This window comes from Anser brachyrhynchus (genome assembly GCF_964034855.1).
Source record: "Anser brachyrhynchus genome assembly, chromosome: 8".
Classification (NCBI taxonomy): domain Eukaryota; kingdom Metazoa; phylum Chordata; class Aves; order Anseriformes; family Anatidae; genus Anser; species Anser brachyrhynchus.
This window is the reverse complement of record NC_137702.1, coordinates 31,864,940-31,888,844: the sequence shown is the minus strand read 5'-3', so window position 1 is coordinate 31,888,844 and position 23,905 is coordinate 31,864,940. Positions and strand designations below refer to the sequence as shown.

The 23,905-nt window shown below is 41.3% G+C and overlaps 1 protein-coding gene across 4 annotated transcripts; it reads right to left on the bottom strand.

The window, feature by feature from the left end:
• Nucleotides 1-442: 442 nt before the first annotated feature.
• Nucleotides 443-22,176, bottom strand: DIPK1A (divergent protein kinase domain 1A). Of its 4 annotated transcripts, XM_080602916.1 has the most exons (6): nt 21,935-22,175; nt 20,241-20,322; nt 6,468-6,602; nt 6,051-6,158; nt 4,496-4,672; nt 443-3,254 (listed from the first exon to the last, which is right to left on the bottom strand). In XM_080602916.1, the coding sequence occupies exons 2-6, from the start codon at nt 20,250-20,252 to the stop codon at nt 2,442-2,444; spliced, it is 1,245 nt and encodes a 414-aa protein (XP_080459042.1). In that variant the 5' UTR covers nt 20,253-20,322; nt 21,935-22,175; the 3' UTR covers nt 443-2,441. The 4 variants fall into 4 exon arrangements, with proteins under 4 accessions (XP_080459042.1, XP_080459040.1, XP_080459043.1 ...); XM_080602914.1 differs by lacking the exon at nt 20,241-20,322 and having other exon boundaries at nt 21,935-22,176; XM_080602917.1 differs by lacking the exons at nt 20,241-20,322; nt 21,935-22,175 and adding an exon at nt 10,546-10,607.
• Between the last annotated feature and the right edge of the window lie 1,729 nt (nt 22,177-23,905).

Genomic DNA, 23,905 nt, shown 5'->3' with positions numbered 1-23,905 from the left:
GGGAGATCAGTATGTATCTTAAGAAAAAAATCTTAGGTAGCCTTAAGCTTTCAGGAATATGTACGGCAACACATATCCTACTGTGACTTAGTGAAGCTGACAGTAATATATCTTGAGGTATTTAAGCTTCCTCCAGTAAGCGAAATAAGTACTTCCACATTCTTACTGCTGCTGGAGCAGGTATTGTCTTAAGGTTAAACCTTTTACATACTTCAGTGATCAGACAAGGGAATTTACTCTCTAACTTGCATACACATACTTAATTACAGAGGCTGTGACTTGCCTTATTTTATCCTTCATCTCAGGTTCATAGATACTTACTTGCTTCTCATTAGACTTACTGAAGTTGCTTGCACACTTAGAACAAGAGTCAAGTAGACTACATGGCTGAGTTTTGCTTAAAGACAGTGACAGCTATTGAAAGAGAAAAGGAGGCCTGTTATTTATTTTCAAAGTGTATTTTTCCAATGAAAGCTTGAACTTGGTGCAACAGCAATAAAAATGAAGGCTCTGTACAACAAATAGCACTATTAACTATTTTCCAGTTTTTCCAAAAAGCTGTACTTTGGATTCCAAGACTTTTTTTCCCCCCAAACGTAGTAGTAACTAGTCATATTTTTTTCCACCAAAAATGTGACTGCTTTACATTTGAGTGCAGTGCCAGTTACAAATACTTAATTTAGCTCCAGGATGAAGGATATTATCACATCAAGAGACAGTAGTTAGAGCATAGTCATTCTTAAACTAAAAAAGCTGGTGTTTACAAAGAGCACAGTTCTTAGCCCAAGCTGCATAATATTACATACAGTATGGAGAAGTGATCTGGTTTTAGTCCTATATTAGGCTTACTTATTCAAGAAAGGCATTTAATACTGGACCTTTACACAAATAAACAACTTCTTAAATAATGAAATAAAGCTCATCCTTACCTGCACTGAAACTGAATTAAAGGGCCAGCTATCTTGAGGAACAGGGATGACTGCCACTAAAAATCACTAAGGCCTTTGACTGCTTCATACCTAAAACATTTATAAATTAAACATCAGCAGATAAGCACTGAGCACAGTATTAAGGTGTTTTATGCACATCCCATTCTGTACAATTGTGAGGACAGATGAAAATCTAAGAAACAGCAGGGATGCAGATTGAAGGTATTACAGTGGTATGTCACATAGAGTGTCATGATCAAATTGTGGTCATTTAAGACTGGAGAGTTATGACTGATAGATACTACTAGAAAAAAATCCTTCTACAGCATACCCTTCTACCTTGTTACTAGCTATTACCTCAATTTCTGCAAATTTAACTAGTCTAATTTTTTGCTATGTAATCTTTACTTTAAAAAAAACTTTACTTAAAAATCTATGATCAATTCAACTTCTGTCCTGCAGTTACGACCCAGCTTTGCCTTCTTCGCGTACTTTCTGCAGTAGTTGGGGAGGTTTTAAGCACAAGTCTATAACTAAGTTCTTGTGGGCAGTAAAGATTCAAGACTTCATACACAACTGTTACTTGTTTCATTTGTCACAAAGCAGCTTCTTACTATGCAGGTTTCTTTTTTTTTAAGCTGTTAGTACATTTTTGCTATCAGTACTTATTAATTTTAGTTATCTTATAAAATAGCATAGTCCACAGACTTACTTTCAAAGTTTGCCACAGCTTAACTTCAGTTTAATAGAAGTAAAATAATTACACTTTCAAAAACCGATGTTTATATTGCTGCTAAAGTATGCACATCCTTTTAAGTAATAACATCCTAAAAATCTTGGCTCCCAACATGGTTGGACTTTAATTAAAGTGTTGAACTAAAACATTCAAGATGCAAGTATGAGGTAACAAGGTATAAACAAAAACTAATTTAAATCTCATATTATAACCTATCAGTTCCAGGATAAAACTTTCCATAGTTTAAAAATTATCTATTAATGTGCAAATTCTGCTATGCCAAGGTATTAGTAAACTTCAATCACAGCTCAGTTTATACACAACAGCAGCTTGGACTCAGTCACATTATTTGCAGTAGTGGTGGTTCCTCAAAACTACTGAGGATAACAATCTTTTGCAAGTATTTCACAAGTGAACAACGATTTTCACAGATTTGTATGATGTTGTGTTAGTTGATGTGGTGGCACAGTGAGTACTTTCATCCTGTTCAAGATCTGACAAAGTGCACAGAACAATCAAGCATGCAGAGTTGTTTTTGTTTCCATAACAGCACCCTGGAACTCCAGAAGTGCTTTTGGCCTCTGCCCGATCGCTCAGTTGTATGTTCATCCTTTGAGAAGCCCTGTCATAAAGTACCAACTAAAGGGCAAGAGTAAAAGAGCCATTCCTGAAATCTGGGTAAAGAAGGGTCTTTAAAAAAATGCTGCACATCCTTTTTATCAAACATGGTAGGCCACCTCTCATGGCAGGCATCAGTATTTCTGCTGGTGGAGAAGCTAAGAATCATTTGTATGGGAAATTTTCTTCCACAGTAACATTTTTAGGTTATTGAGTATCAAAGAATGCTCCATTTCCATCTGATTTGCTGTGACTTTAAGGGCAATACACAAATACAGTTGTTTTTCTAGTTCTTCATGGATATCCGAAGGAGCACCACGAAGCAGATAGTCTTTAAGTAGCTGACAGACTTTTGCTAAGTTTGGCTGAATAACTTCTGTGGTACATCTCATTTTACTTTGGTCACATACAGTTCTACAGTCTGTACCATAGACACAGTCCACGTCTGATTCACAAGGACGATCTTTAATAATTTCCTTCAAATTCATTTCTGGCACAATTTTCCTCATGTCCATCATTTTCAAATCATATTTATCATTGTATCCCAAGTTTTTGGCACTTGTATCACACATAAGAAAGTTTCCGTAAGGTCCATGGAAAACATCTTCCACAAATTCTAAAAGCCCTATAGCTATTTTTGCCTTTCTTGGCCATGATGGAGTAAACCACTGGTCCATGCTTCTTCTGAAGCCAGAAGGAATGAAAAGTTCTATAATCCATGGAAGACTGATTCCATAGAGAGAGGTATATTCAACTCTTTCGATCACATAAAGATCCCCACAAAAACCCATCAGCTTGGGAGTATGTTCTTTGTCCTGTAAGATCACCATTAACAGGAACTCATCTAGCTGCAGAAGTGCCCATGCAGACTTGGCTTCTGGCAAAGAAACTCTACCATCTTTGTTGCCATCAGCAAAAGATAAGATGAGATTCACCAGTTCTGAAAGATTTCCTTGTTCACCCAGCTTTGCCTAAAAGCAACAAACAAAAAAGATTAAGTGTAAGTTCATTAACTACCACCAATCCATCCATAATTCTCCCTCCTTTTAGTATGGTTGGGTATATTATGTTCTAGTTTTCATTGGTTATAGATGGTACAAGACTTGCTGCCAAGATGCCTGAGGAGCACTCTTGTTCTGTTTTCCAAAGCACCCAGCATACAATCTTCTGAAAGTACCAGTGTTCTTTGCATTTCAAAATGCAAGGGTTAGAATTCAAACACTGATTTTTCTAAAGACTAGGCTGACCAATAACAGAGTAGCTTGGTAAACATTTGCTTAGAAAAAGTAAGTAGAATTCAGATGTTTAGATCAGGTTTCGTTTTCAGCTGATTAAGCCTTATAGGTGTAGATAAATTACACCACAAACTTAATTTCAGACAACTATACGAAATACTAAGACCTCTAGTACAAACCTCATACTATAAGTGCACTGAAATACTTAATTCTGTTATTGATACAGCCACCTCCATTGCATCAATATAAAGAAAAAAGCCATTGCTGGACTCAGAACCGTTGCATTTTCAATTATTAACAATGCACACAGAAACAATGTCACAGACATTTCTTAAGTTTTCCTAACACCTATTCTAAAAACCTGCTGCACATCCAATCCTAGAGACAAAGCCACTGTAATGTGTTAGCAACTATCATCAGCTTTTACATAACTTTATTATATGTGTGCACATTTGTACACATATACTCACTCAGCTAGAACAGCCTTATTTCTATCACCGGAGACATAGGTGTTATGTCAATAGCAGGAGAATTTTAGGACATAAAGCTCCAAATCAGTGTTGACACAGTATCAACATAATGACTTCATATTATAAAATTCTGGTGTAGCATTAGGCAACAGAAAAAATATATAGTTCAGTTAACACAGTAACACTTCCCAAACATGAACACTTTTCAAATTGTGCTGGTCTTTGGGGTTATTGCAACAAGTTTCAAAGTAGCAGAAGTATGTATATATTTTTTCTATACCAATGAAAGCTGTAGACATGCAAGATGCATACCTGCTTCCACCTGTTAAAAAGTAAGGAAAAAATTGTTAGTTACTTCTAACTTTTAGATAAGCACCTCTGGGACAAACTATTTTCGTGCTGATTATTTTTCCAACATTTAGTTGGACAAGGCTCATACAATAGGGCATTCTCTCCAGCTACAGAAAAATAAGCATGTCACAATAAAATGACCAGGCATATACTTACTTTAAAAAGACCATACACCATTTCTTTGAATTTCTCAACAGTGGTTCCTCTTGTTGGTTTGTCGAATAGAACTATTTCCTTCCTTGGTTCTGGATCAGTACCAAAATCAAATTGAGCAGCTTCTTCCATCTGGCATTTTATAACTCCTTGCAGATTTCCCCAGATTCCTAAATACATCTATGCAGGAAAAAGAGGTAAAGAGATAAGAACACTGTAGAAGTCCATCTAAATATCATCTGAACCCCAACCGCTGCTTCAGAAGTCAAGCAGCAGCACAGATTAGTACACTGAATCCTGCTCACAGACAGCGCACACAGTACATTCAAACAGTGGCAGCTTCAAATACAATACACTATTGCAGGGACTTAGGAGACACTACACTGTCAAAATATAAAGAGCTTGATAAACAGCATACTGGCATTACTATCTAGAGTTCAAGAAGCATTTGGACAACACTCTCAGACACATGGTTTGATTTTTTGGGTGGTCCTTTGGGGACCCAGGAGTTGGACTCCATGATCCTTGTGGGTCCCTTCCAACCCGGATACTCTATGATTCTGTATCTTTGCTTAGGTTAAGAGTCTGCTGATTCTGTTTGGGAAGCAGGATAGCAGAGAGATAGTATGCTGTGCAAGAGTATACGTAGGCATACTGTCAAAATGTGGAAGGATCTCATCACCTCCTTGGAAACTGGATTCTGTAACTGTGGAATTAAAGACTTCATGGAAGGTACAGGCTTACTGCTCTTTTAAACTACAGGGCTGTGAGGATTCAGTCAGAGGAAAACTTCTTTGCTTACTCTTCAGCTAGACACAAGTGATCCATATAACACAGTTACCAAAAATTCACCTGAATGCATTAATGGAACACTGAAATTATGCATGATGTGTATTCAAGGAAACAGAGCAACTAACTCCAACATATCTGTGCTATACTTGGGATTTGACTTGAAATTGCAGATTTAGGCAGCTACAGCAGCTTATCCAGAGGCCACTGCTATGGCTGATGCTTCTTGATTCTGAACGTATCTTGGTGTCTTCTCACCTATACAAGCACAGCCATTTCTACAACTGCACTGTCTGCTGGATCAGAAAAGTTGCTACAGCTTAATACCCTACAAACAAGAAAACCTGCAACTCCCTCTGAATAAAATCAGCTGCTTTAGCCGCCAGCTCATCCAAATCCCTGGGACTTGGGCCTACACAGCGGAAGGGGGCAGGCACCCGGACAGGCAGGAACCACATAGACTATCGCCACCTCCAGACACACTCAGATCACAGCAGAGCAGTTCCCAATCAATAAAGCATAGTCATGTTAAAGTACAAAGTGCGTAACAGGAGCAGAACTGCATTGCTCCTCATTGTGATGTAGCTTCTCCAGCAGGCAATCTGCAAAAGGGAAATGCTACATTATAATCTCTGCCCCTTCAGCCTCTCAGACACACAACCTGTGTGTCTTAAAATCAATAGCAGGAAGCTAGAGCAATGCCTGCACACAGAATCACTGAGATTTCAGTGGGAAATGATAAAGCTAAGTTAGATGGGTAAAGCCTTACCTGCTTATTGGGCTTTGTTGACAAACATTTTCCAAAATACAGTGTTTCTTTCGCACAAAGACTGCTACATGCTGACCCATCAATAACTCCAGTCTTGTATTTGTCACACTGAAACAAATATGGAGAAAAGTATTTAATACATTGACCAAGAAAGGAGGCAACAACCATATCTCTCCCAACATCTGACCCTTGAAAGAAGTTAAAAAAGGGGGAAAGGGAAATAAAAGAAAACTTTAATAACCCTACATCAAAACAACAGTAAGAAATAACTGTTTTTATCTGTAATTGAAGATTTAGTATTATTTCAACACAGTAGAATAGTAGCATTTGATTAATTTACACATGGCAGCGACTGAACTGGCTGTGAAATTAGTCAAGACAAACACTTCAGAAACAAGCTATGCTAAGTATACTTACTATTATTTTCCTACAGTCATGTCCTCTGCATAGTTCTGTGTAGGTAGAGTACTGGACATACATAACCCAGCTGCCAATAAATACTACTAACCAAGAGATGAAGAGATATTTCATCCGCATGTATGAGAAACGTACCTAGAGAACACAAAGAGAAAGTATTCTTTGTAATATATTCAAGCATTAGTCAGAATGATAGAAACAAACAGGAATTTCACATCCCCAGTGATAAAATAAACAGACTGCATTACATGGAACATCCACTTCTATCAGTGAACTGACAGGGAGGTCGGTTTGACTTACGTAAAAGGAAAGAAAATTAGGATATAAATAGAAGGAAGGATGACAGACCCTGAAAGGGCAAGCCATGCTTCAATAACAAATTTGATTAAAAATATTATAAACTGTCAAAGCTCAATTGTTTTTTTGTTGTTGTTGTTGTTTTTTTCCTCCTAAGATCAGTCACTTGTGTTCTGATTCCCGTAAAGCAAATTCAACAGACCAGGAATCTTGTCAGAAAATAATGTATTAAAGTATAAAACACTGATATACAACTGATACACACTGATATACAACCTATCAGGGATAGGTTGTAGGTGAACATCAGGGATAGGTTCCCTGTGCTGAAGTCTCCCATTCCTTCCTTGAAATGACATCATTTAATTATGTGAGTAAAATTCCTCTGCACTAGCCTTATCTTCAGTGGTCCTTCCCGTAACTGCAAGCAATGTTCCCATTTTGTTTCTGTGGCCTCACATTTCTGTTTTTCACTAGGGGAAGAGAAAGTATAAACTAAGAGTTAAGGGAGTGCTAAGTGCTTTGTAAAGGAGGGGGCAAGTCATGATTTTTTTAATTCCTCTGAGACTGGTGTGCTAAAAGTTTGATTTCCATACTTGAACTAGGATTAGAAAAAGAATTAGGAAGTCAGGATCAGCTTTAGCAACAGGATATAAGGAAAGTGCATGAGAGCAGCTATACTGGGTTAGTTTGAGATCCATTTCCATTGAGCCACCTGATCAACAACAGTTACAAATAGATGCTGTAGGAAGAGTGATAACATATATATCCCAAATACTTTCCCATTTTCCTCCTGAGGATCTTTCCAAGCCAGACGTGATTTTCTATATATAATAAGTATCAAATAATTTATCTTTTGTAAACTTACCCAGCCTCCCTTAAAATCTACGTAAGCTTTTAGCATCCACAACACTCTTTAGAAATCAGTTCCACTGATCTATCCATTTTTTCATGGGTCAGGGCCTGAACATCATTTTGCTTAAACCTGGCTTTGTTTGATACCCACTAGTTCATGTAACCATTCCATACTCAAGCTGTGCCAGGGGATGTTTAGATTAGACATTTGGAAGAATGTCTCCATGGAGAAGGTGGTCAAGCATTGGAATGGGCTGCCAAGTGGTCAAGTGCCCATCTCTGGAGATACTTAAGAGATGTGGATGTGGCACTAAGGGGCATGGTTTAATGATCAGAGTCTGTAGGTCAGGTTGATGGTTGGGACTTGATGATCTTGAAGGACATTTCCAACCTAAGTGATTCTATCTTTAGAAAAGGTTCTGAGAAAGGTAATAAGAATGAGCAGTTTTGTCACTACATTTATTTATATATATATACACACACATATATATAATATATGTATTGTTTATATATACACACACACACTTACGAGATGGGTAAACTTAGTAATTATATATGCATACACATACTAATTTCAGATGGCTCCATCCACATGGGAGAAAAAGCACTGTAATTCCAAGTTCTCAATTGCAGTGATTCCAAATTATTACAATTTGATAGTAGTTAACCTAAATCACAGTAAATATATGGCTTCAGCTTTTACATGCTTTATATTTTTGAAAAAAATACTGTCACTAAATAAAATACTTTTCTGCAAATACAGGAAGATCATTACTTTAGAACGCACAAAGATCCTTTGCCTAAAGTTTGCTATCTTTCATAAGCGTATGCTGGCAAGCTCCTCCTTTAGAGTTAGGAGCTGCCCCAACATCCTGAAGTCCACCTGTACTTTGTAAGCACGTTGCTGGCTGCCCCCTTGAGCAGAACAGAAACACAGCCCTGCCTTGGGCACATCCTGCTTTCCGCCGAGCACCCACGGCCACCCCACAACCCAGCATCTTCAGCGGCAGCTCCTCCACAGGCTGAGCACACAGGGACATGGCAGGCTGGGCTGCGGGAAGGCCTGCGAGGTACCGCCACCTCCGAGAACACCTTGCAGCCATTACAAACCCCACACAGCAGAGAAAACTATAGGCTGCACCCTTAAGCCCGTCTGACTTGGCTCCCCCTGAAGAACTGAGCCATACTGCAATTGATGTCTGTTCATAACAGCAGAGCAAGCAGCAAGGACATTGCTGCCTACATTGGCAGAGACTATTCCTGCCACCATTGGAGAGGACCCTCCGTCACTCCAAGTGCATCAACAAGGGCACGGCCTTCTGCTAGGGCCCACCCAAACACCTGTACCCATGGCTGGTGGTCTGGGCAAGAACACAAAATCTTCAGGTTCACAACTGACTGAACTTGTGGTTACCATCTGAAGTTTCAGGCTTGCTTCTTTGGCTTCAAACATGTATTTCCTTTTCTAAATATGTAATTTATTTTTAAGGAAACTAAGATCAAAGAAGCAGTTCTAATCAGCTGAACGGTAGCTTGGTTTAATACCTAACTGAAAAAAACAGACTTTTTCAAACCATAACAAGTACAATCACCAGGTACCAGCGTTCCGCTCTCAACCTAGCATGGTTCCAACTCTTCCACTGTAACTTCCCTCACAACACACTTTCCACACAGGCACTCGCTCCATCTGAAGACTGAAGAGGAAGTGTACTTTGACTCCATGTAGCTCTGTAAGGAACATCAAGTCTCAAAGAGAAGCACGAATGCAAGCAACAGAAAAAAAAAAAACCTGCTAGGAAAATGATGCTATATGTCTTAGCCCCTAATTTTATATCCTATTATCATTCCAGTTTACGGCTTAGTGATTTAAAAAAGAAAAACAGATAATTATGAATCAAGGAGAAGGTGCATGTAAGGCATTTTAAAACTTTCAAATGGAAAAGAGCAATCCCAAACTCTAAAAGCAAGTGTATTTGAACTGTTGGAGAGTGTCCAGAGGAGGGCGACGAAGATGGTGAAGGGCCTAGAGGGGAAGACATATGAAGAGCGGCTGAGGTCACTGGGCCTGTTCAGCCTGGAGAAGAGGAGGCTGAGAGGGGACCTCATCGCAGTCTACAACTTCCTCGTGAGGGGGAGTGGAGAGGCAGGTGACCTATTCTCCGTTATCACCAGTGACAGGACCAGTGAACGGTGTTAAGCCGAGGCAGGGGAAGTTTAGGCTGGACATCAGGAAGAGGTTCTTCGCCGAGAGGGTGGTCGCACACTGGAACAGGCTCCCCAGGGAAGGAGTCACTGCACCAAGCCTGTCTGAATTTAAGAAGAGATTGGACTGTGCACTTAGTCACATGGTCTAAACTTTTGGGCAGACCTGTGGGGTGCCAGGAGTTGGACTTGATGATCCTTATGGGTCCCTTCCAACTCGGGATATTCTGTGATTCTATGATCGTTACTCCAATCCTAAAGGTACGACTCATTCTAAAAGAATGGATGAGAGCATTTTGGTTGTACTTTTAGAAAAGCAGGTATGCCCAAATGACGCCACGAAACAATGCTGCTAACATCAAAGGCCTCAGTCCAAGGAAATCTCAATTCTCACAAACCCATCCCACCCCGCAGGCAAAACCACCAAAAAGCCTGAAGTGAATAGCACAAGAAATTAACCCAACAAGCTACAAAGAAAAGCAAGAGCATGCCTGTAAGGCCTTCAGGCAGTTCTAGCATAAATATTGCTCTTGATGCTTTGTGTTACTCCGAAACACACAGTACCACAAAAATCCACATCAAATAATGTTTGTGGTTCCAAGATGCTAATGAATACATAAACACAATCTCTGCACAAAGGTAAACGTAGGTACAAAAAAGGGTGAACACTTCCTGAGGACAATCAGCAAATCAACACACCCAAGGCCTCAAAGGCAATGACTCATACCTAAATGTAGATCTCAAAGTCTCAGTCCACTGCCCTCATCACAATTTCATATTCCTCTCCTTCTACAACAGAAGAAAAATATTTTAATATACTCTTGATGTGATCTACTGAAGTTTGTTTAAATCTGCACATCCTTCACCTTGTTCAGCACAAGAATTCAAAGCTTCGGTTAAAAAAACAAAGCATCGCTACAGTTCATTTGGGAACAACCCTCAACTTCAGTCATCTTACTGAAGTAAATGAGAGTCATAACGTACTTATATAAAAGTCTAATGCAAGAGCCTTGATTTCTAAGTGGATTTTTTCCCCACAGGATCTTCTACACGCACTTGTCCACTTTATATACTAAGCCATGATTATGCACATTTCAGCTGAAAAGTCACATGATGATCTGGTCATACAGCCACAAGAACTTCACTGACAGGTAAACAGGTCAGAAACTGTGTCAAATTCTAAATTTTTCTGCTTTTAAAAACCGGAACTAAAACAGAACGATCACATCTTTGGACCTGCCGAGGCTGCAATTTCACTACATAAACTGCCCAGTACTGCTTCCTTGCATCTCCATACTGAAGACAACAGTTGTCATAATGACACCCAACAAACTGTGAGTCTACACCACAGATGAAAACAGGGAGTTGATCTGATTCACAGTACAACCCTGCAAATAGTTGTGTCAGCACAGTTGTGGGACAGCACATCATGGGAAAAAAAAAATATCCTGAATATCCAGAAATATCCTGATCTAATTTTGATAACAACCTTTTAAAACTGTGGCCTTATTTTGAAGTTTTGCTCCTCCACTGCCAGTGCTACAAGCGAAGCCTGTTTAAAGGCAAAAAACTGCAAACATTACTTGTCATTCACGCGTTAGATTGCTGAAGAGAGTAAATTAATATTCCTTTCTGTAACATCCATAGCACGTTCATGTATCAAAAAGTCACTTGAAAAAAAATTGTACCCACCCACAGTAAATCATATTTATAGAATCCTTGGTCTTCTCTAAACATCCACAAGTAAGACTGAATATTATTGTTTATCATTAAATAACTTAAAGGTTTTGTTTATCCTGTCTAAGATGTGCTACCAGGATTTCAAATTAAAAAATTGATTATGGTAGGGTAGATGTCTGATAGTTTAATGGAACTATACACATCTTTAATATAAACATAGATTAAGAGGAACGTGCAATAAGAGTATCCAAACACACACTTAGTACCCACGTTTTTTTGATGTTTAACTAGAGAAGGAAACAGATGGAGAAAAACTGCTTTAGAGAAAGCTTCAATCTACACTTAGGAAAGAGCTGTAGAGAACCACCGGATTGTCATACTAGACTACACTGATCATTTACAAGTACTTGTAAAAACATGACAAACCACCAATGCCATTTCCTCTTGGAAGAGCTAAACAAAGGGCAGACCCACAACACCCAGAGGTGATCCAGCCGGACAGCTGCAGCCCTGCCCCTCAAAGTGAATCCCTGTGCCTTTGCACACACTCACTTGACTCTATCCTAAAACTACCTGGTTAAAAAAAAAAAAAAACTTTTTTTTCTGGTGATGCATCTTGACCAGAAAGTCCCTTCAACCAGTTCTTCTTTTAAGGTATTTCACTGGGAGTGTTTTAGAAAGAAACAATTTAAACCCTTTTCCTCAGAGCCACAAAGACCTAGTTGGAGTAACATGTAATTTCCTGTAAGGCTTGTTATCCATAATATGGAAGGAGTACAAAAGGAGACCAACAATAATGGTGTGTGGTTTACAGCACATTTAGAAACTGCTTAGAAAACCTAGGAGGAAACGGGCTGGTGAACACAGAACAGACAAAAACAAAACTGGAGGCACAGGGCTGGGGAACATCAAAAGAAAAATGCTTTATATAAGCCTTTCCCTTTGGAAGAACACTACTAAAATGAAAGAATGGCAAGATTTTAATGTTATTTCCTAGTCTAAAAATACCACATCTACAAGGTTATAACATTAAGAAACACAAGCTTTCTTGCAAACCATGCTACTTCAGTAGACGGATGAGGAGCAGTAGGAATCATCTGAGACGTGAACCAGCAGTAAATGAGAACTGATACTTTACCCATCGGTTCAGAAATAACTTTCCCCATATAGAAGAGATCTGAGTTCATGCTCAGCTGGAGCTTGTCTATGTTTTCTTCCTGTCCATTTTCCATATTTAGTCATTTATAATTTTCACCTATTAGTTTTTTCTTTTCAGTATCCACCCCAGGGTGTTTGCTTAGCCAGTCCTCTCAAGCCACAAGTCATCTGCTATTCTCTTTCTTCCAGTCATTTCCAGTCTGTTTCCATCCCCTCTGACTCTGCAAAGCTGGCCTCGGCTCCAGTCTTCCTCCACTGTCTGTCATCCTTTCTCAGGCAGCAGTTCCCAGAACCACTCAGGGCCCCATCTGCTTCTTCAGTTTTCCCAGCACAACTTTCGTGCTGAAGAACCCCTGCCCTCAGCTACTGCCCACCTCCAGAATTCACTCGTCACCCACAAGCATCTTTCCTTCACAGCTTGGGGAAGCCAGCAGATACAGTGTGGCAAATCAGTAGGAGCATGTCTTGCTCCCTGTTCTCACCTCTAGTACCAAAAGAAAGCTGTGAGCAGGGCAGATGGATTCTCTGCAGAGCTTATTCTTTGCACTCATGCATGCTGTTTCAATACACAAAATAAATGAAAAACAGCAACCAACACCTATTCTTCCCCAGCAGGGCTGTCCCAGGCAGGCCAGGTTACCAGCCTTGAGCCAGTCAGTCCTCCAGCAGAGGTCTCTTGGAGCACAGTTTTTAACTGAGAGGTGTATGAGACCAGGAGAGCCAAAGCATTTAAGGTACAGCATGGATGGATTGCCTGGTCTGGCTGTGTTGTAAGCACACAAACACGTTTTTCTCAGACTGTCTTCAGAACACAATGTGTTTTTTTGGTGGTGGTTGTGGTTTTTTTCCACCTTCCCACTTACTACTGGTTGAAGAGCAAACAATACATTAACAGTTTTAGCACTTACAAATAAACATGACGTTATAGTCATTCGGGTTTAATGTCTCCTGTAATAATTTACTTATTTTCATTTGTTCTTATACCCCATAGAAAATATACTTTCATAACCTAGAGCTTAACTTCTTTTTAGTGGCTTCAGCATGGCAATAATACCAATAAGTGCTCTGTAGAGCAGTTCCTGTTAATATCTAGGTGAGTCATTCATCTATTTTTACGTTGGCCCAATGTTTCTCTAACTCAATACAGCATCAAACGGAAAGAATAACCTTCACCTCTGCAAGCACAATGAGAAACAGCAACATCAGAGGAGGAATACAAAAGCTATTTGTAATTAAAGCACAGTATTTTGAGAAAATCAGATTATATTCAGTTACTGTTAACTGTTCAATGAAGGCATGGTCATTAGTTTTTGTACTCACCTTTTTGTTAGGATTAAGTTTTATTCAGTTGAGCAAACAGCTGCCCATTATTCCCATTTCCACCATTTTGCCCAAATCCTCTGCCAAAGGTTACCAGCACAGACCAGAGTCCGTAGAAGCAAACACACTTAGATCTAGTATTCTGGGGGTCAGGCTCTGCATGAAAACTGATTTGCACTGCAAGCTTGCAATAGTCAAATAATGAGGTGGGGTAGCTAAGGTACGGGCAGCATGCTTACCCTGCCACCTTTGCTGTAGGTACATACGTACAGCAAACTAATGGAACACGGGGCTGGAGGAGCACCCTAAGCCACCCCAGCACAACGCCCCTGAGCTCAGTTGCGAGACCCGTTATGCCTCAGGATGTGCCAGGCTGAGGTGAGGATGGCTGCACTGGGAAGGGCTGGCTCAAACCACCCCCAGCTTCTTTCATGCACATTGTCACAAAGCTGACTTGAATTATATTTTCCATCTAAATATGTATCACCAGTGCAGTGCTGTGAACCTAATCTCATACAGAGTTTCATCATGTATTTCATGAAATAAACAAACAACCCAAACACACAACCACTATGCACACACAACTCCCATCCAAACATCGCATCTGAAAAGGAAGCAGGTTTTAAAATAGCACAGTGTTCTACCTAGGTCTGCTGCCAGCACGCACGCACACAAAAAAGGATCTTGTTTGGACTTTCAGGTAAGTCAATCTCCTTCCTACCCAAATTCCCACTCTCCTCAGGCTACAGCCGCTGCGATGCAGCACTACAGGCAGCAAGAGAGAACATCAGTCTCCTATGCTCCATCCAGCACTCAGCCCGCAGCAGATGGAAAGGCTGACAGATGGCATACTGACAATTCCTTCATGTATGAGTTTTCTCCAGAAATGTTTTTAAAGTTAGCAGCCCAACCAGTACAAGCATCGTAGATTAGGAAGTCAATAGCAAAGCTGGATGCCTTCTCTCTCTCATGTACTTTAATTTTAGTGTCTTTCATTTAGGAAGTTATGTTTCTTCAAATTATTTTTTTTAATCCTAGCAGAAATCATCTCATATCTTAACATACCCTGTACATATTTTTGAAGGAAACACTTTCCCTCCAAGTCCCATTCTTCTAGGTACTATTTCATTAATAATGTAAATAACAGCACTGGTTAAAAATAAACCAAAAAATATTTTCAATCCAAGTGGCATAATTTAATTCACTTAAAACACCCATGTTCATGGCTTTGCCCTTTTACCCTCAAAAGGGCAGGCTGCAACACTAAGGCAGGACCAACTTTGCAAATATTTAAGAGAAGAAAAAAAACACCAAGTCAACACAAACTGTATTCAATTATAGCATTTCCTACTTTCTTCCTGTTCAAGGCTACTATCTATAAACAAACTGCAACCAGAATGTCTATTCTTGCAACATAAAAGAACCCAACTTACATCTCAGCCATGCTAAAAATCATACGCCAATGAAGTATGTGAATGACTGTCAATACTTACAATTACACTGATAAAGGTTAAATGTTAGATTTATTTAGCTTCCTTGGGGTAGCGTATAGAGGACCTACTTCATCCAGTCCAAGTCCATGTTCACCCCATATTGTATTCTACATTGCCTTTAAGTTCTGTTATTCAAGTCAGGCAAAGAGGATGATAAAGTGAAACCATGGCCCCCACCATTTCTTTCCAAAATCCATGTGCACAACAAGTTATTAAGAAACAAAGTGTCTTTGTGGACACCACTATCCCCTAAGGAAGGCTAAGTCTTCCGCTGATAACTCCTTTTATTCCAGTGTTGTGCTCCATCTGTAACTCATTATTCTAACACGAAGTTCAAGGAGGAAGATTCATGTCTTAGTGGAATTCTCCCACAAGGGAGAGATCATCACTTGATGTAGAGAAAAGCCAGAAGCAGCTCTGAGAGGTGTGAGCTGTTCTGCTTATCTCAGAGCCTACTTTCACCTCCCCTTTGGTGTCAGCACCCAGCATCCTCACTGAAAAGACTCAGGACCACTGCTTGGTAGTGTTCAGATGAAACAGCTTCACCAATGGCCACTTTTCATGTAGGATGGGGAGGGGACCGAACCTTTTTACTCCTTCCAAATGGGAAAGCCCAACTTACCTAAGGATCATTTCCCTGTTCCCATCATATTGCACATTTCACTTAAACAAAAACAAAACAAACAAAAACAGAAAACACACACACAATCTTACTTCAGCTTTTGCCTGCAGGATGGATATTGCCCTGAAACAAATTAATCAAACCAAGGCAGAAGCTATTGCAAGACACCTCCTTTCTTCTGCATCAGATGTTCTGGCAACTCCAAGTGCTTTTTCTTAAAAGCAATTTTTAGTTTTGTTTGTTCAAAGAAGTATGATTTAAGAAAAAGTGTCATAATCTGAAATACATTCCTCATTTTGATCCCCAACACCACACATAAAAATGATCTATGATAAAAATTGCATCAGCACATTGTTTCTGGATATGTTTACTTCAAATTACCAGCATGTCTGCTAGGGTTTTCTAGCTCACACAAGTCCAAATCTGTATCTTTAACTCCATCACACACACTTTCAGAGGTTCAAAGTAACATGACAACTTTTATTATGTGAAATTCTACCCATGAACATGAAGGGGTACCAACCATAATGATAGGCAATTTTCAGTAATTCAATCAACATCTGTGAGAAACAGAAGCTCATAAAACTTTAGAAAAAAGCATGAGTCACAAATTATTATGAACAAGCAACCACAAGAAGGACACAGATGTGATTTACAGATACTAAATGAAAATATATGAAAGATTATTGTTCCACAGCTGTAGTCAGTCTGGAAAATCAGTCTGCATAGAACAGCATGCTTGGGGCCAAGTTTGAGTACGAAAAAGAGTATTTGTTTTTTCCAAATCGATTTTTTTTTTTTTTAGAAGTGAACCTTTCATAACTATTTAATTACCCAGTGCTTAATAAAACATTGCAGAACTCCTACAGGAAAAACTAAAAATGATTTTTATCACTTTCTCATTTCTACAGACAATTCTGACAATGGTCTTCTTAAAGCCCGTTACAAGACTCTTCTCTATTTTTTTTTCTTTTATTAATAGGATTACCAAAAAAATCTAATAAAATGATTTTCTTTGTTCTGCCCCCTCCTGGAATAATAGGAAGTTCCAATGAATCAGGAATCATAGCAAGTAAGTGCTAATGATTATCTTTCATCTACCTGAAAGAAAAGATGTAGTGATTTCCTTTAGGGAGTGAGCTTTTTCTTTTTTAGCTATTTCTAGTAACCCTAATATTGTAGAACAGAAATACTACAAAACACAGTACCACTGGTAAAATCTAAAAAAGAACATTTGAAATAAATAATCAATTTTAGGCAAAGCTGTTTCATTTATAAAAAAGAATACTTAGAAACCAACATTTTCTGGGACAACTGCCTTCCTCGAAGTTTCTTGCTGACTGCTTCCATGCATGTTTACAACACTAAACTTTAAACCAAAGGGCTATTTAAAGCAACTTCTCATTAAATGCATACCATTTAGTACAATCTCAGAGACTAGCAGTGGTCTGCAAGCCTCAGGACCACTGCTGAGCATTGACCATATTCATAGCACAGGAAATAATACGGTATTATCTGCATTTATCCAAATTTGTCCTCCTTCTCACGAAGACAGAGAAAATGCCTTTGGGACAGAAAATCCACCCCAGATGCCATCCGAATACATCATACACTTGGCATGAAGTTCTGGAGAAGCTGTATTTATTCTGGGCTCAACACTGTGCCAATGCATACTTGTGTGGCTCTTGACCTGAGGGACTCACGTCTTGCCAGTTCAGAGCGCGGACACGAGCACACACCTGCTTGCAGGAGACCACAAGGTTCTGCTTGCTGTGATTCAGGGGGCATTACTTTAATCTGGACCTCCTTATGAAGGTCAGCAAAAGGTCTGATCATTGTTTTGTTCTTCCCATGAACTCTCCCTACCAAATTTCCATTTTAAAATCAGTCTAGGAGTCTAGACTCATTTAGCCCACTTCACCAAGAAGCGTCAGACCTGACATGCTGTATGAAGCAACAGGGACACAGCCTTATTGAGCCTGCTTAGCTCACGTGTGCTCGTACATCCCGAGCGCACCAGGCTCCCTGCATGCACGCTCGGCAGATTGTTTGAGCACAGTTCTGAGTATGAAGTCCCAGGCAGCAGTTTGGGAGCGCTCCTTATAAACAAGCTTCATTTGGAATTCTGACAAAATGCTAGAAAACTTTTAATAAGTAATATATTCAGGGCACCAGAATGACTGACAGTTCTGAAGTGATAAAAAAGTTCAAAACTAGGAAATATAATTTCTCTATTCTGCTCCATTCTTCCAACAAGACTTTAAACACGAGCCAGGAACACAAGGAAGAAGGAAAGCACTTGTAAAGGATACTTAAAAGGATATTATGGTATCAACTTCATCCATCATTTGTACATTCCACTAAGTCATACGCATTGAATAATAATTAGACATTCATTCCCTGGAACAGAACTGGAAACCACTTCTGGCAAAATTCAAGCCTGGATGCACTCCAAAGCATATGGAGAGTAGCAGATCAAAATGCAACATAACTATTTGCCAATTTTTTGATAAGCGTACTTTTTATTTTAAACATTCTTACGGGTAACGGATATAAAAGTGTTCATTAGTTTTACACTATAGAGAGTTTCATTTTCCAAAGTATTTCACATAACCATAGTCTAAGTAATCCTCTCCAAATCGCCAAGTCGCTCAGTCAGTTTGTTCTACATTAGCAACAGGAAAGAACAGATAAAAATCGTAAGCTGATCATGCTAGAAACGCTGGTTTGTTCTCTGTTGAGGTTGATTTATGGATCATAGGATGCACTTCAGGGAGGCTGACATGATCTCTGAAAATATTAGCTCACGCTGTCGTGGATGCCATGCCCTGGGCACATCCGCATTTTTAAGAGCATACAATGCACACTTAAGATTATGCTATTGCCTCAAATTACCTGTATCCTGAATAATCAAATAGGACATATCGTTTGAAATTCAAAAGGGATAACAATCAAGACAGAAAGCAGGATGCTCCCCCTTAAAAGGTTAAGCAACAACAACGAAAAAAAATTAAAAGCTTAGACAAAATGATGATGATACATTATGTGGGGCTTGAAAACTTGTTCATTCTTTAGTCCTTCAAAGACAGTGTCTTTTACATTACTGAAGTCCACAGGATGTCCCTAATGATCTGCAAACTTGGTCCAGAACCTCTAGTGGCCAGAAAGCTTTCAAGCCTGGAAGAGTCCTTTACATGATTATTGACATGCGCAATACTGCTGCCTTGCCCTCAGCCTCATAACCCAATTATTAACTACAACTATCAGAAAGAACTTCAGGACAATTTCATGAATTTGGGATACTAGCCTCTCCTTGCAAAACCTAAATCACAGCTGTAGAAAAGCGTTAAGTCACCCAATTGTAAGATTCGATAAATTTGTTTTTGGTTTGGTTTTTGGCAGTATTTAGTATTGTTGAGATGTTTGTCAGATTTGGAATTTTTTGTTTTGTTTCACTATTACAAGCCTTATTTACAAGCCTTACAGTCAAAGCAGCGGAAAATTTTTTTATTTCATAATTGCTACTGTTTTGTGTTGAAACTTCAGCACTGTTTCTGTGGATCTCTAACCTCTAAGTTTTGAACTGAAGCAAGATGTCCAGAAGTTTGCCCAGCTCATTTTTATATGAGCTGATGATAATTGGCAGCACATTGCCCTTCACTAGAATGATCAAATGATTACCTGTGGTCTTGCATTCTGCATGCAAGTTAAAGAACATGTCAAATACTGACAACAATAAATAATAACAGCACATTTGGCATAAGAGCATCAGTTGCAAACCAGCTCATAGCATCCCGCTTGTACTGCAGCAGGAAAGCTAGAGGAGGTACTAAATTCTTTGTTGCAGAACTTCATGTTCTATCAACTCACTTCACAACACAGTTTTCAAAAAGAATGGAACACCAGCCAATAATATTTGGAAGACAGTCAGCAATGCTTTCCATTGTACAGTCATCTTCCCTGGTGTGCTACATTAAATATTGCATAGCAACACCGCACAAGTCGTAGAACTCCCCTCTCACTCATAGCTACAACTCAGAAAGTCTAGCATTTAGTTAGGGAGCGTTGGCCTCTCTGGAGACAAAAATCTCCATATAGCACTCAGTGAGTAATTAGTAGAGTTGAACCATGAATACATTTGTCACGTACCAACAGTAGCATGCTGTCAGAAGTCAATATATTGATAGCTTGCTGCCATTCTGCGGATGCTTCAATTACCAACACGCATTCACTGTGTAACACAGAAAAATAAGTTAACGTTCACAAAGCTCTCACTATCTCTCTCAAAACAAGTGTGTAGAATACTCTAGTAGTTTCCAGGGTGAGAAAGCACAAGCAAAAATATTTTTAAAATTTGCAACAGAAACAAGTATTTAACTTCTTTGACTTTTCTAATATATGACCTGGCTGTTTCTTAAGAGATTTTAAAATCACATATTTTGCTGAAAAGGCCTTAAAGTAAATGCTGCAACGAACGGAGAAAAAGTTATCCAACATCAGCACACAATGATCAGAGACAGACTTATCATCAAGGCAAAGAAGACAGACAATTTACGGAAACCTAGTTTGAAAGGTAGCACACATACTGTGTATTCATTTTTATTTGTCCCAGAGACTTTCTCCTACGGGAATCCGAATGCTGCACAAATATCCGCTCTGGTAAAGAGTTCAAGGAGAATATTTTCTGGTCTGAAAATCAAGTGATATTTGACGTAGATTTGCTTATACATACCATAAAACAAATGCCAAAGAGGATAAGGTTATACCTGTGTTTGTACACTTCTGTTTGGATTTTAGATCCCATTTTAGGCAGGTCCAAAAACAGAATGGGATCAGAAAAGTTCCAGATGAGAAGGAATTAACACATTAGAGACTTTAAGAATCATCAGGATGAAGTTCAATTTTTTAATCCAACAATCAGAAAACATTTAATAAGATAGCAATAGATGACAGCCGTAAGTAGCATATAAGCAAATATTGTATTAATCCCCACCAACTCAAACACTCATTTTAACTATAATTGAATTTAAGACCTGAGGAAATGGCTTGAAGCTGGGACAGGGGAGGGTCAGGCTGGGTGTTAGGAAAAGGTTCTTCACCGAGAGGGTGGTCAGGCACTGGGACAGGCTCCCCAGGGCAGGGGGCACGGCACCGAGCTGGTGGAGTTCAAGGAGCATTTGGACAACACTCAGACATACGGTCTGATTTTTGGGCGGCCCTTTGGCATCCCAGGAGTTGGACCTTGCGGGTCCCTTCCAACTTGGATATTCTATGACTGTACGCTTACGAATTAAAACACAATGCAACAGATAAAAAGAAACCCCGAGGACCACCTGGACACACCACAAGGCCATAGCGGGCAACACCTCGGAGCAGAACTTGGGGCTTCACGCTAACCACGGCCCCGGCAGCCACAACCCGCGGCCGCACACGGAGCTGCGGTACCCCACGCGTGGACCGGGCCGTGTGGGAGAGCACGGCCAGCAGCCTGCCCCCAGGCGCCGTGCCCACTGCACCGATCCGCCGGGGGCGAGCAGGAAAACGGGGGCGGCTGCCCAGGCGGCTCGGGGAGCCGGGCGGCAGCGTGTCCCGGCCCGCAGCCCCTGGGGCGGCCCAGGAGGCCCGGCCCGGCCCGGCGGGCAGCAGAAAGGGGCGGCGGAGGTGCCGTGGCCCCGAGCCCGGCTCGCACCTGTTCCCGCGCTGCCTAGGGGCCCGGCCACCTCTCGGCCCCGGCCGGCCGGGCCGGGCGACGCAAGGAGCGCTGCGGTGGGCGCCCGCCCGGGAGGGAACGGCAGGCTGCCGGCACCGGCCGCCCCGCACCCGCGGCCTCGTCGCCGGCCTACCTGCGCGTAGTGGGGCTGCCGGAGCCAGGCCCCCGGGAAGAGCCGCCTCGCCATGGCAATGGCACATCCCCGCAGCGGAGCGCACCGCAGCGCTTCCCCGCCAGCCCGGCCTGCCGGCGGAGCCGCGCCGCCGGCCCGGCCGCGAGCAGCGGGAGGAGCGCGGCACAGCACCGCCGGCCGCCAAGCGGCAGCCGCTGTCAGGCGCCGTGCGCGAAGGGCGGGCGGCTGCTGCCGGCTGGCGGGGGAAGGCGGTGGCCTGAGGGAGCGGGGCGGGGCGCGGGGCGGCACCGCCGCTGCCTCCGTTCCCGGTACGCGGCCGCAGACGGGGGCACGGCGGCGAGATGTGGGGACGGGGACAGAACTACGGAGGAGCCTGTTAATGAATAACGTGTCCCGGTCACTGCAGGCAGCCCGCCGCCCGTCACCGACCGGCCGTTAGAGCCAGCGGCGGGGCTGCTGCAGCCCCGGCTGAGCATTTCCCTCATGGTGCGGGGGAGAGGCTGGCCCAGCGATCCCCGCAGCCCCCGGCCTCCTGCCCCTGCCCGCCAGCTGCCCCACGCTGGCCCCACACAGGACCTGAAGTCCCAACCAGCACGCTCTGGACAGCAGGTGCGCACCTCCATGTCCTTCCAGCACTCCTGCAGCACTGACAGTGTTCAACAGCAGGTTTACTGCTGGAAGGAAAATAAAAATGTGCGTTTGTGACCACCTTTGTCATGGCAGCTGCCTCTGGTAGCACCCATAAGCACCACTGGACTAGGCCACACCGTTAGGTAACCGGTGTCACGCTCACCACCCAGGGCATGAGGGAGCGACTTGGGCCTTGCTGAGTGTCTTCATGTGGCGGTGGTCCTCAGCACTGCTCCTCCTCGCTCCTTGGCCATTTGTTCAGAGAGACAAGTAGCCACAGAGTGGTGTAGCATTAACGCTTGAGGGACATCAGGTCTTACAAGTGGGACAGAATAACCCATCACTTCTTTGCCATGCGGTCTCCTAAGGCTTCACATGTTGTGGGAAGTCCCAGTCCAACTGAATTAGTGGGAACATTGCTAACTTCAAGTGAAATTGTCCTTTGTTACGTAGCATTTAATTTTGTTCTGTCTCCATGCATAAATAACTGGTTAGTTTTTTAACACCATGTCTTTAGTAGATTCAGAAGCTGGCAGACTCCAGCTCTGATGCTTTTTGGCTGTGGGACATTAGGCAAAAGGATAATGACACAGTGTGGGGATAAAAATAATGAAATGACCATAACATGCTGTGGCCTTTTTCGTTTTGTACGTGTACCAAAAAATCTGCTTTGATTAAAAGAAAGGTTACAAAAATGCTAGTGTAAGAATAAGTTAACGATTTGCTGGCAAGGAAAGATGTGTATCTGGAAACCAAATGTTAGGAGGTCATAAAGTATTAAAAGTCTTCAGAATTTAAAGGGAGTCGTACTTCAAGATTTAAGAACACTCCATGACCGCTTTTTGAATAATATAATCACTGCCAGACTCACTCTGAAGTATAAATCTGAAAATTAATTAGTAAGATTTGGCAGTCCTGTAAAAGCAATCCTGGCTTTAATAACAGGCAGTGACTCTCACAGTCAGGGTGTTTTTTTTCTCTTCCTATTCAGGCAGGCCCAGATGGCTGTGCTTTCTGCATCACCTCCCTCTACAGTTCAGTGGTTTGCACAAGCTCAGGTAGATTATGGGCATGCAACGGAAAGGCAACACAAGAGAAAACTACAGAGCAGATATTTAAACGTTTTGCTGAATAATCTCAAGCAGTTACTTCATCCTGTGCTCTATGCCAACCCTTGGAACAAGAGGCTGGGATTAATCATGAAATGTGGGTCTCCCATATGGCAGGCCAGGATCTAAATGTTTCATTCCTGTTACATCTGGATCCAAACAGTTCCTGGCATATGTTCATTAGGGGATATATTTTTCACTTAGTACATGATATCTTAGTCATCTGTGAGAG

Coding starts and splice junctions, on each gene's coding strand:
- DIPK1A (XM_080602914.1), bottom strand. CDS start 21,988: ATGGCGAGGCGGCTCTTCCCGGGGGCCTGGCTCCGGCAGCCCCACTAC. Junction 6,159..6,467: donor ATGACTGTAGGAAAATAATA/GTAAGTATACTT, acceptor TATTTGTTTCAG/TGTGACAAATACAAGACTGG. Junction 4,673..6,050: donor CAACAAAGCCCAATAAGCAG/GTAAGGCTTTAC, acceptor TTTCCTGCATAG/ATGTATTTAGGAATCTGGGG.